Source organism: Orcinus orca, chromosome 14 (assembly GCF_937001465.1).
Source record: "Orcinus orca chromosome 14, mOrcOrc1.1, whole genome shotgun sequence".
NCBI lineage: Eukaryota > Metazoa > Chordata > Mammalia > Artiodactyla > Delphinidae > Orcinus > Orcinus orca.
In genome coordinates, this window is record NC_064572.1 from 45,345,015 (window position 1) to 45,357,219 (window position 12,205).

Here is a 12,205-nt window from a genome sequence, read left to right on the forward strand (position 1 = left end):
GTGTATATATATATATATATATATATATATGTATGTATGTATGTATAACTGAATCATTTTGCTATACAACAGAAATTCACAGAACATTGTAAATCAACTCTACTTCAATAAACTTAAAAAAAAAAGTCCACCCAATGTTCCTTCCCCCAGGCTGTACCAGTGCACATGGAGGTAAAAGGGTACTTCGGGCCCAGGGATCCTACGGACACACTCACTGCTCCTCATTACTTGGGGTGTCAGGCTGGTGGGGGGAGGATGACCCCTGGGCTGAAATAGAGCCGACCAGATGGCCTAGGGTGGCTGGCCTAGCACATCAGGTGTGCACTTTCCTGAAACCCTGTGGATTCCACTGACCCAATTCTGAAGCCAAGGGCTGGGGGCTGGGGCTGGGTGTGTGTGTAGGAGGAGACAGTGGATTATCATCCCCAAGCGCAGGGCTGGCTCTGCTTCTTGGGCCTGAGGAAAGAAAATGCATTTTTTAAAAAGGCATGTTGCTTTCTCTACCATAGGAGAAAACAGCCCCCAGCCCCCAAGACGATGCCTGGAATCTGTAGGGTAGGTGCCCAGCTGGGAGGAAAGTATGGGAGCAGCACGGCGGTGACTTATGCCAGCCCTAGGCCACCATTAGGGCACAGAAATAAATACGGCAGGTCCCCTATCCTCCAGGGGCTCTAGTTCCAAGGGTGAGACCACGTGGGAGGATGGAAGAGGTTTGAACAAAGCCCTGGGGGAGAGACGAGCTCTATCTGGGCAACTAGGGTGTCTCCCCAGAGGGGATGAGATCTGGGATGTGTTCTGAAGGAAGAGTAGGAGTTTCTGGGCAAAGAAGAGAGAAAAGCCCCTTTTCTCCAGACTGAGGGTTGAGGGGAGGCTTTTGCCTAGACGGGATCATAATGATTATGGCTTTTTGGGGTTAGGGAGGGGATTGAGCTGTTTGGGGTGATTGGAACGTAGCATGTAGAAGGAGACCTGTTTTAAATAAACTTTATTTTTATGAAAACCAGTTCTTAATGCATTCAACAAGAATTTATTTGGGCACCTACTCTATGCAAGAAATTGAACTAAGCATAAATAGAACAGAAAGTAATCATCCCGTGTCCCCAACAAGAGCAAACATCCATCAGTTATGCTGCTCTGTGGGGCTTTCCTGCTGCAGAAGCGCTGAGCTGGGTGGTGGGCAGGAAACTACACAGTCCTCTGTGTAGGAAAGGTCCCTGCAGTGTTTACACACTTCGATCAAAGTATGAGATTCACTAGAGACTGAGGAACAAGCAGGAAAATGCACCGAAGCTTAGCTATATCATGGTCTAACCTGGGGAGCCTTTGGTTTGAAGCCAGGAGCCTGGGGCCTGCGGGCAAATTCCCAGGAATCTGAAGGCCTGCCCTGCAGCCGCCCTGGGAGCCTGCCCTCCTGGGCAGGATGGAGTCTGGGTGCCGAGCCCAGCCTGGAGCAGCTGGCCGTCCCGGAGTGAGACGGGCTCAGGCGCCACTCAGATGGCCACGCTGTTGGGAATCCGGTCTGGGGACAAGTAGTAATACGGCAGCTGCTGCTTCTTATTGCGCTCGGCGATCACGCTGACAATGGTGTCAAGTTTCTTACGGAATCGGGCCATGGCCTCCTTTACAGGTGTCTCGATAAAATGCTCCTCCGGGTACATGCCTAGGAACAGCTGAGGACCCAGACACGACAGAGACACGTTAATCTGCGATGAGGCGATGTAAACTGACAGGCCTTGTCCCACCCCAGAGACCATCCTTTGGGAGGCAAGGCGTGTGCTCATCCCCCCATCTCCACCTCCTGCCACCTGCTGAGAGCGCCCCGAGAATGCTCCTGGGCTGGGACCTTACGGATCAGTGCCCTGCCGCAGGGTATAAGGCTATAAGGACGTGTAAAGGTGCAGGCGGACGTGGAGGTGGGGGGTAGTCCTGGCCGTGGTGGGCATGTGGCCTGGTCCCAAGCAGCACTCCCGCCTTCCCGCCTGAACTCGGGGCAGCAGGGCCACAGGTGCCAGTGCAGGCCTTCTCTCCAGCCCAGGACGGCCACAGCCAGGCTCTGTTGGGGGTGGTATGCCCATTTGCACTCCCACACAGATGCCTGCAAATTAAAACTAAGCATACCTTTTAGAAACAAACTATGGGATTGTTAAAATTGGAAAGTTTCATACCCAGGGCTGGTAGAAGTGGGAGAAATAGCCCGTGCTCTTGATGGGGTTTTAGATTTAGTTTGTGGAGGGCAATTCAGTCTCAACATTCTTTGACCAAGAAACTCCTCTACAAGGAACGTACTGGTTCTACGGACACACGTGCCAAGACCCATACATGCAGATGTTAGTGAGGGACCACGACATTAGCAAAGGTCCCAAAGCAACTCAGATGCCAACGAATGCCTGCGGGTCTGGGGCTGGTTCAACTGGCCCGTCATTCTGAGCAGCCGTGCGCTGACACCGTGGGGCTGTGTCTACCGAGAGCCGGCTTTGGGATTAGCTTCGGTAGGTTGTATGTGCGTGGGAATGTCTCAGAAGATACCCAGGAAACTCTCGGCCCCCCCCCGCTGGGGTGCCGGGGAGAAACCCACATGACGGAGCTTTGTCAGTGGCGGGGGTGGGGGGTGCCCTTGTGGGGAGTGTCCCAGTGTCCCCAGGCTCTCCTGCCCCACGCACGCTGAGCTCCAGCCAGGCTTGGGCCTGAGGGCTTCTTGGGCCCCTCCAGCCTTGCAAGTCAGGATTCCTGGCCAGCAGGGGTCCAGCCTGAGCCCTAAACCACAGAACCCTGGGGTTGAGGAGCGGGTTAAACCTTCTGACTCCCGGAAGGGGCGAGAAGGCCTCCGGTCTCACCTCATTGTCCTGGAACTGGCTCAGCGCCCACACTGCACCCAGATGCCAGCAGGAGCGGCCACGGTCGGGCAGCATGTCCACGATCTGCTCGATGGTGACCACACCCTTGACCTTCGGCGGTGGGGCTCGCATGGTTGGGGGGGCATTGGGGATCCAGGAGTACCAGTCGTACTGTGGGGATGGCCACCGACTCGCGTGGGCACCTCTGCGGCGCAGCCTCCGCCCACCTTCGTCTCCTGCACCTCCTCCCGAGTCCCCTCCTCCCGCTCCAGCAAGGCCAGGGCAGGCCCCTCCCTCGGGCTGGCGCCCAGTGCTTAGCACGGAACCAAACCGCACCAGGAACACCGGACTCCTGGCCCCGGGGCTGCCTGGGCTTCGTCCACCCCCGTCTGTCTGGAAGGCGAGGAAGTGGGGCGGTCCACCCAGGGGCCCTCAGAAGCAGTCAAGGTGGGCTTGGCCACCTCGCCCTGCCCTTGCCCACCTGGCCGAAGTTCACTGCCGCGTGCTGGGCTGAGGCCGTGAAGATCACCACAGTCAGGTACTCGGACAGCTTCTCCTTGGTCTTGATGGACTCGGGGAAGCCTAAGGCAGAGCCACGGGCTGGCTGAGGCCCCGACCCTGGGGAGGGACCCCCGACTGGCAGATACACGCCTCCACCCATACTGCTTCCTGGGTTCCCACACACCAGTGCTGGAGGGCCCGGGCGTGGGCAAGACTCACTGGGAGGGGACAGCCGCTTGGCCCAGTGTTCCTGTTGTTTCTGACCTGGGCTCTCAGGAGACACAGAAAGGCCCTGAGATGTCCCCTTGAGGCATACTGGTGGATAGGGGTCCCCTAGGGGTTCTGGCCCCAGTGCCAGGTGCTAAGGTGGAGGCCACAGGCCAGCACTGCCCAAAGAAAGTCAGGGAAGAGCAGAAGAGAGGGCTGGGGGCGGGGCAGGGGGACATCCCTACCTGAGGCCTTCTTGCCCCGCATGCCGTACATGTAAACGTCCTTCACGAAGTCCTGCAGCTCCTGGTCCCCTTCCACCACCTGGTCGCTCTCGTAGTAGATGTCCACCACCTCGGCTGTGAACCTGGCCCGGGAGGAGAGGCCCGGCTAGGAGTGGGTGGTCCAGCCAGGGTCTGCAGAGCTGTATCCCAGGCCCCAGGGCAGAGCCCCCATCGGTGATGCTGTCACTCTTTAACGTCCAGACTCACGTCACATGCTCTTCCACCCCCGCCCCGCCCCAGCATACCCTCGTTCCCCCATCCCTGCCCGGACGATGGAGCCAGGCCCTGGCCCACTTTGCCAGCTGCCCAGCCCCCTGGCCGGGTCCATTAGCGCCCAGGCCCACTCCTCCTGCTGCCCAGAGCAGGTCCCACAGCCACAGCACTCACTCCCTGATGGCCTCCCACACCAGGAGCCCGTCGTCCCGGTAGAAGTAGTAGGGGATGTCTTCTGTGTTGTCCATGCCCCGGGCCTTGATGGCCTCAGGGAAGCACAGGGAGCTGTAGGTCAGGTCCTGCATGGACTTCTGCACCATCTGCACGTGGCCACCGCCCCCTGTGGCGTTGGCCTTGAGCAGGAGGGGAGAGAGCGCCATGAGCCGAGGCTGGTTCCCCGCCTCCAGCCTTCCAGCCCCAAAGCTCAGCATGAGAAACTGTGAAAGGGCAGGAGGATGACCAGGCCTGCCGAGGGCTAACCTAGGTCTCATGAGGTGGGCAGGAGGGACGTGTGACTCGGAGAATGCCAAGGGCAGCCCAGTGAGAGGTTACGGGGAGGAGCCTCTGCCCGATCAAGATGTGAGGGGCTGAAGTGCAGAGACTGGGAGCAGCTACAGGAGGGAGGGGAGAGCTCCCGCCCCGAGCAGCGCAGCAGGGACAGCTGGCAGGGTGGAGCCTGGGCTGGAGCAGCCCTCTGGCCAGGCCTGCCCTCGTCCTGAGCACGGGCTGCCCAGAGCCCGAGCACTGCTCTCTGGGACCTGATCTTTGGGCACAAGACGGGGGCAGATACCAGCCCCCAGGACCCTCACAACTCCGTTGAGAGCATCTTGTGTGCCAAGGTGAGGGCTGGATAGACGCACCAGCTGCTGAGATGCAGGCACATACACACGGTGGCTGAGTGCTCAGGGTACAGAATCTTCAAAGGAGGGCTTGGGTGCTGGGGGCCAGACACTGGTCCACTGTAGGCGTTTGACCCAAGCAGGACCAATAGAGTTGCTCCCTGGTACTTTCTATTTGGATGGAAGATGATGTCACTGCGTGGGAACATGAGCTTGGAGCTCACTGTGATGAGGTCCTGTTCCCTCTCCCACAGGGGGAAGGCTGTCCGAGAACCCCGTCTGAGAGAGTGAGGCCCACACAGTTTAAAGAGTGGAAGAGTTCCATCCAGTGGCTTGTACCCTGGGGACATTATTCGAGTCCCTGGTCCCTGCGTATGAGGCATCCTGGTGGGCAGGGGTTGCTTGGGGGCTCTGGGCCCAGCACCTGGTGCTGAGAGGGAGGCCACAGGCCAGTGTTGCCCAGCGAGACACGGAGCTGGGAGCTGTGGCTCCCGAGCCCGAATATGTCCAGGCGTGTGAGATGATACAGTTCCTTTACAGCTGCAGCTGGTCTGAGATGGGTTTTGTCATTTTCCGCCCAAATGGTGATTCAGCCCTAGTGATCATCTGGCCCGCTCACTAATGGGAGATGAGAAAGCAGGGAAGTTGCAGGTAGGGCTGCCGGGAGGGTCCAGGCGCGGTAAGCCTCCTGGGGGGTCAGGGGTGCCGCCTGAGAGGGTGTGATGGGCAGGGGGGACCTGAGCCTCCCTGGGGGGTGGGGTGCCGCCTGAGAGGGTGTGATGGGCAGGGGGGACCTGAGCCCCCGCTGACAGGGCGAGTAGGCTGGGAGCACCGACAGCCTGCAAGGGCAGAGTGTGGGAGGCTGTGATCAGAATGATGGGCGGCAGAGTGGGAGGGGAGATGCAGGTCCCCAGTGTGTAAGAGGTGGGGAGGCAGGAGGATGGAGAGGGGAGGGAGGAGGTGACGGGGAGACCACGGTGAGGAGGAAGAGCGGGTGGTGCTTGGAAGTGGCTGGGTGGGAGGGGTGGACGTGGGCCAGGGAAGCTGGGAGGCTTCACTTGGAGCACCTGCAGCCTCCCACCCTCCCCAGGCCTCCACCCCAGGGCCTAGGGGGCTGGTCTCCCGAGAGGATATCTGGACCTCAGGTTGGAGTGGAGGCCGCCGAGGTTCTGAGAAGTAGGTGCCTGCCGGGCCGGGCTCTTCGGGGCATCGAGGCGGGCGGGAGGCACCCACCTTGTCAAAGAGGCCGTACTTGCAGATGAGCTGCTCCCGGGCCTTGGTGTTGATGGCGACGGTGAACCGCACGTGTGCCACCAGGAGCTGGGTGGAGGGGCAGGAGGAGACATCAGAGAAGGCCGGTCGGGGGCGCCTGACCAGGTCTGTGCCTCCTCGGGGGTCCTCCGTGGAGGGGCGATGCTACAGGCCTCAGGGAGGGAGTGAAGCTGACATGCTGACCTTCACTGTGGAGCCGCTGCCAGCGGCCTGGGGGATGGGCGCCACTCTAATGCTCTAATACATAATGGTCGTGATAAAAATGATAACAGTCAACACTTACACAGAGCATAACTGTGTGCTAGGCACTGTTTGAAGCTCTCGAATCTGTCAACTATTTTAACCCTGACAGTAATCCTAGGAGGCAGGCATACTATCTGAACTGTTCTACAGATGGGGAAATGGAGGCACAGAGAGGTAACCTGAGCCTGCAGTCACCCCAGCAGTCAGTGCCGGTAGGATTTGGGAACACAGGAGGGCAGTGACAGTGGGGGCTGCCGCCTGGGATCAGACAGCGTCACACTGAACTCTTCTGCCTCTTCAAAATCTGCCCACCCCACCCAAGGCGAGCCCAAGCTGGAGTCAGGCCCCAGCCCTGTGTCCTCAGGAACCAGCTGGCTCAGAGCCACTTCCTTCCTTGGGGGTACTTACCCACCTCCCCAGCATCTCTCCAGTCCTGTGGGGATGTCAGTACCCCTCCTCCCTCCCTTCTGTCCCCCACCCCCCATATCTGGATACCCTCTCCCACCAGGTAAGGCAGCAGCTCGCTGTACCTTGAAAATGGGGTGCACAGCAGGCAGCTGGCGGTACAAGGCGATGCCAAAAACCTCAGACACTAGATGTGTGCGCAGAAGGTGGGTGATGGTCTGGTGGATGTGGAAGTCACTGGAACGCACCCAGATTTTGGCCAGAAGCCAGTCAGACTTTGCATCCGAAGGGAGAAAAATGGGGTTCTCATCTCCTGGGACCTGGTTGAGCTGATACATTGGAGAAAATACTGCAGTATTTCGCTCCAGACTGCAGCCGCAGAAGAGCCTGGCCTCTCAGGAAATTCCAGGAGAATCCAAATTTCTTAAACAGTGACTTTTGAATTATGAGAGGATCATGGAGGAGGGCAGAGGCCTAGAGATCGTATTTCCCATCCCAGCTGCATCACTTACTATCTGTGGGACCCTGGGCAATGTAGCCTTTCTGAGCTCTGGCTTTGCCATCTGTAACAAGGGCACAGTGTCTACTCACCTCACAGTTATTAGGAGAAGTGAATGAAAGAGCATGAAGGCATCAGCAAGGAGCGAGCACCGCCATGTGTGAAGGCTGTGGTCTTCCACCCGTTCCCCATCTCCGCTCCTCCCTCCTGGTTCCACCTGCTTCTCTGCTGCTGCTTTTTGGTCTCCCAACTTTCCTTTCCTCTGCTCTCCCCTTAAATGCTGCTGTTCCCTAGGCTCTGTCTTGGTGCTCCTGAGTTCCCTTCTGGCCCAAGATTAGCAACTCCAGTTCCTGGGGCTCTAGGGCCAGCATGATGCAGTGTCCCAAGTCACTGTCTCTTGAACCCAGCCCTGCAGCCAGGTGCCTCCTTAGTAGAGGCTGGCTTGTCTTTCCCTTCCCCGTTTCAACTCCACACTGGGGCAGGGGTGATTTTTTTTTCTAAAATGTAAATCATGTCAGGTCAATCCTGTCTTTAAAAACACCCAGTCACCTCTTCGTGCCAGAAAATAAGGTCGCCAAACTCCGTGATCTGGCCCTGACATATCTACATTAGCCAGCCCTTCCTGCCCAAGCCCCTGGTCCCTAGCTTTGTCCATGACAACAGCCCTTGGCATTCCTGGGGCTCTCCCCTAGCGCCCGGTGCAGCCTCGGGACCTGACAGCCCAATGTCATGTGAGCCTGCAAGGTAGTTGCTGTCATGACCCATCTTTCTGAGGAGGACACAGAGCCTGGGAGGGGTGGACACATGGGATGAGAATGAATTGTCCAGAACAGAGGAGGAGAGTGGTGGAGCCGTCATAGGAACTGGGAGCTGGGCCGGGTGTTAGACTCTTGCTGGGAGCAGTGTGGTGGGAACAGGGTGACCCAGGAGAAGAGCTGCCTGAGATGTGGGGGAGCCAGACCAATTTGGGTCCTCAAGGTCATGTTAAGTATTTTGGAAGGTAATTTCCCTGTCTCTCCCTCAAAAACAGAGATGAGGTCCAATAGAAATATAATGCAAGCCACAGGTGGAATTTAAAATTTTCAGGTATCCCTGTAACCAAGCAGGACCCTATGGGGGTCTTTCCAGGACAGATCCCCTCCATGTCCTCTGCCTGCCTCTTGTCTATAGAAAAACTTTAGCCTCCTAGGCCTTCCCTGAGTTCCAAAGAATAAATTTAATCAGAGAAGTGAGAAAATGCAGAAATAAAGGAAAACAGTCAAGCAAGATAAAATAATATACTTTAGCCATTAAAACAAAGTCAAGGAACTTTAGTTCCTCCTCAAGGGCTATATATAATATTCTGAGCCATATACTTTGAGCTGTTTTGCAGATACTGAAACCCCCAGCAGGTGGAAGAAATTAACTGTATGCTGCCCACAAGCACACAGACCCCAGACCAGTTGGAACCAGAAGGCTGATGCTGACTCCCGATTACCTCACCACCAACCAATCAGAAGAATGTCCATGAGCTGATCACACATCCCACAAACCCGCTCTCTCACCCTGTCTTTAAAAACCTTTCCCTGAAAGCCATTGGGAAGTTTGGGGCCTTTTGACCACTAGCTGCCTGGACTCCTTGCTTGGGGCCCTGCAATAAATGCTGCATTTTCCTTCACCACAATCTCTGGAAAAGAGCCAGCTGTGCAGCTGCACCAGCCACAGACCTTAACCTGAATGGGAACCTTGTTCCCATCACCAGCGGTGGGAGCTTTTGCTGGGAGAGAGGAGCAGAGGCAGTCAGATGAGGACCAAGTACACACTGATAGATGAGCAGAACATCCCTGCTGGTGGAGGGCTACTCCTTTGAGGCCTGGATGGAAGTAGACGCGGATGGAAATGGTGCTAAGATACTTGTATATGCCCTTGACAAAAACCGAGCAAGAGGGTCAGGAAGGCTCCTTCCTGAGCTGCTGTGGGAGCGATGGGGAGGTGGGGCTGGGGCATCGCTCCCCGTTTCAGGTGATGCATCTCAATGCTGTCACTGTGGACAGTCGCCTGGACAACCTGCAGCTCGTACCGTGGGGTTGGCGGCCCAAAGTCAGAGACCTCGAGCAAGTGAAGGGAGCAAAGCTTATATTGGCTTGCAATTCAGCAGCTTCCCACGGACCCCATAGCGGAGCAGTTCCCCGTCCTGAATGTAACCCGGTACTATAACACCAACGGGGACATGGTGCAAGAGGAGGAGACTCCCTGCACCTGCTACGAGCGCCGTTCCCCTCCCTGGGCGATGACCGAGAAGCAGCTCCGGGAGTTCAACATCAGGGGCCGCTGCCAACTGGCTCACTACTGTGGCTCCCAGTGCCCGCGGAAGGACTGGTGCGCCCACAAGCAGCACTGTCAGGAGAAGCTGCGCCCCTTCCAGCACGAGCTCGAGCCGGAGCCTCGAGCCGCAGAGCAGCAGTGCAGCGCCCGCGCTCTCGGCTTCCAATCTCCCCGGGACTCGGCGGACGCAGGCTGAGAGCCAGACCCAGAGCTGCTGAACGAGCCGCTCCCGCAGCCGCGCAGCTGCCGGGGGCCCCCTCACAGCGCACTGCCGCAGCGCCCCCTAGTGCTCACCTAGAGCAGAGACAGCCGGGAGGCGCCCGCCAGGACCCTTCTCATTATCTCTATGTTAATTGTTCGTAAACTCATGTACAGTTTTTTGAGGCGGAGGACATGGGGGGCGGGGGTGCTGTCGTGGGAAGGCTCCTTAAGGTCCTGCTCAGTAACAGCCACAGTAATAAAAATAAAAACAAACGGGTGAACTTTATGTTAATAATACAATTTTATTCTACCCAATCTCTCTAAAATGTCATTTCAACATGTAAATAATAAAAATTCTATTATTTTTTCTCGTTCTAAGTCTTCGAAATCAGGTGTGTATTTTGCACTTCCAGAGCGCCTTGGTAGGGGCTAACCACATCTCAAGGGCTCTAGAGCCGTGGGTGGCCAGGGGCTCCCACGCCGGACAGACCGGCTCTAGACAGCCCACCCCGGGCCTGCTCACCCAGGACGGAGCAGTGCAAGGAGAGCAGAGTTTGACCTTCACGATATTTTTGGTTGTTTGTGAATGCAATTAGTTGTCAACCTTTAAATATCAGTACTTTCACATAAAAATCTGGATTAATAGGTTTTCTTGGAAAATTAGGAGGTCTGCGAACTCTGAAACCATGTTTTCATAGAACAACGCTCCAGCCCCTTTTAACAGTCCCAGCTCTCAGGCTCCCCACTGCCCCACCTCTCCCCTGGCCCCTCCCCTGATGCCCCCTCAGTCTCGCCCCTCGTACTGTTGTCCTGCCCCACCCCCTGTCACTCCCCTCTTATTGCCCTGCCCCTCCCCTTCCCCACCCCCTGCCCCGCCCCTCCCAGTGCTTCGCTATTTTGCACTGACTGCGCGGCCCCACCCACACCTGACTCTGCTGGCAGAGCAGGTAGGATGCCTGCTAGGCTCTGGTGCATGCTCTGTGGCCAAGGAGACCTTCTGCTGCATGCTAGGAGCTATACTTGTACTATCTCATTTATCCCTCACCGTGGCCCTGCAAAGCAGGTATTCCTTGACATTCCCATTTTACATAGGGGGAAACTGAGGCTCAGAGTGGTTTAGCAGCTCTCCCAAGTCACAAACTGGTAAACAGCTGAGCTGGGAAGGGACCCTGTGCTCTGCTTACTCCTTGGCAATGCCTCTGGCCTTTCTCTCCACTCTCACTGCTTAGTCCAGACCCTCACTTGCTATCATCCGGAACTCTTACACCAGCCTTGCAGGTCGCTCCGATTTGGGCCTTCCCTCCCACACATTCTTCCCACCGTCCCCACTCCCCTCCAGGCTGGTAGTGATGTTGTGGAAGTCCAGAACGCTTGGTGTTTTGTGTTTAAATTTTGGGAGGGGTGGTGATAAGGATGTAGCCTTTTGTTTCTGATTAGGAAAGATTATATACTTACCGTAAAACATTCCAATCATTACAGAAGAGCACAAGAAAGAAAGAAAACATTTCATAATCCAGCCTCTTGGCATATATGCATATTTGTGCAATTTTCCACACATTGATTAGCGTTATAATCAAGTCTGTTGCTACTTTCTTTTGCTCACCTGTGCCCCAGCCAGTTCCACCCCAATGTTCCCAACCTGGTGACCTGTGTCCTTCTGCGACTCCCCATGCCCACAAGAGTATCTGGTCACATCTGTGGTGGGCCCTTTCCTTGCATTCAGTTGACATAGAAGAGATCGTATAATCTCTACCCTGTATCTTGCTTTCTGCTGTTAACTCATAGCTGACTCAGGTCAGCTGGGATAGATCTCATTTATTGGTTGTAAAGGTGGCGTAATAGTCCATGGTCTGGACATAAAAGGTCTCTGGAGGACAGGCTGCTTCAGAGGTGCCTGAGAGTGGTGAACAAGGTTCCTAGCTCGGCTTACTTCTCCATCACTTGTCCCTTTACCTTTTGCATCAGTTTCTGAAGCATAGGGCTTCTTTCTGATAGCAGCCTGGGCACTCCTTTGGAGGAGAGGTGCCCCAGAGACTGGGAGACTGGTGAGGCATGAACTTTGGAGCCAGAAGGCCTGGCTCGAGCCTCAGCTCTGCCGCTGACTACCCCTGTGCCTTGGTTTCCTTATCCGCTTAAAATGATCGGTAGCACTAGTGCCTGCCTACTCAGAGGGTTGTAGTGACAGTTACATAAATAAAGGTAGGTCCTGGTCTGAAACCCTGGTGGCCAAATGTTTCAGAATTCATAATTTTTAGGATTTTAGCAGTGTGTCCATTTCATCATGTGACACCTCTCTCCCCCTCCCTGGGTCTGGGGCAACACAACATTTTACACTCAAATATGTTAGTATTTCTGCAGTGAAACGTATGCATTTCATACTAAGTGAGAGAAAGCCTCTTAAAT

At 56.0% G+C, this 12,205-nt stretch overlaps 1 protein-coding gene and 1 pseudogene across 2 annotated transcripts in view; one reads left to right on the forward strand and one right to left on the reverse strand.

The window, feature by feature from the left end:
- Positions 1 to 968: 968 nt before the first annotated feature.
- ALOX5 (arachidonate 5-lipoxygenase) overlaps positions 969 to 12,205 on the reverse strand; it is a 54,641-nt gene continuing 43,404 nt past the window's right edge. The window contains exons 8-14 of one of the 2 annotated variants that reach the window (XM_004283377.4): positions 6,924 to 7,127; positions 6,112 to 6,198; positions 4,214 to 4,392; positions 3,788 to 3,909; positions 3,316 to 3,416; positions 2,835 to 3,005; positions 969 to 1,670 (exon numbers count right to left, since the gene is read on the reverse strand). In XM_004283377.4, the coding sequence (XP_004283425.2) occupies positions 1,491 to 1,670; positions 2,835 to 3,005; positions 3,316 to 3,416; positions 3,788 to 3,909; positions 4,214 to 4,392; positions 6,112 to 6,198; positions 6,924 to 7,127 (1,044 nt within the window). In that variant the 3' untranslated portion in view covers positions 969 to 1,490. The remainder of the gene's footprint in view (positions 1,671 to 2,834; positions 3,006 to 3,315; positions 3,417 to 3,787; positions 3,910 to 4,213; positions 4,393 to 6,111; positions 6,199 to 6,923; positions 7,128 to 12,205) is intronic. The other variant, XM_033412111.2, reaches the window with a different exon arrangement.
- Positions 9,081 to 9,797, forward strand: LOC105748746 (zinc finger MYND domain-containing protein 19-like; annotated as a pseudogene).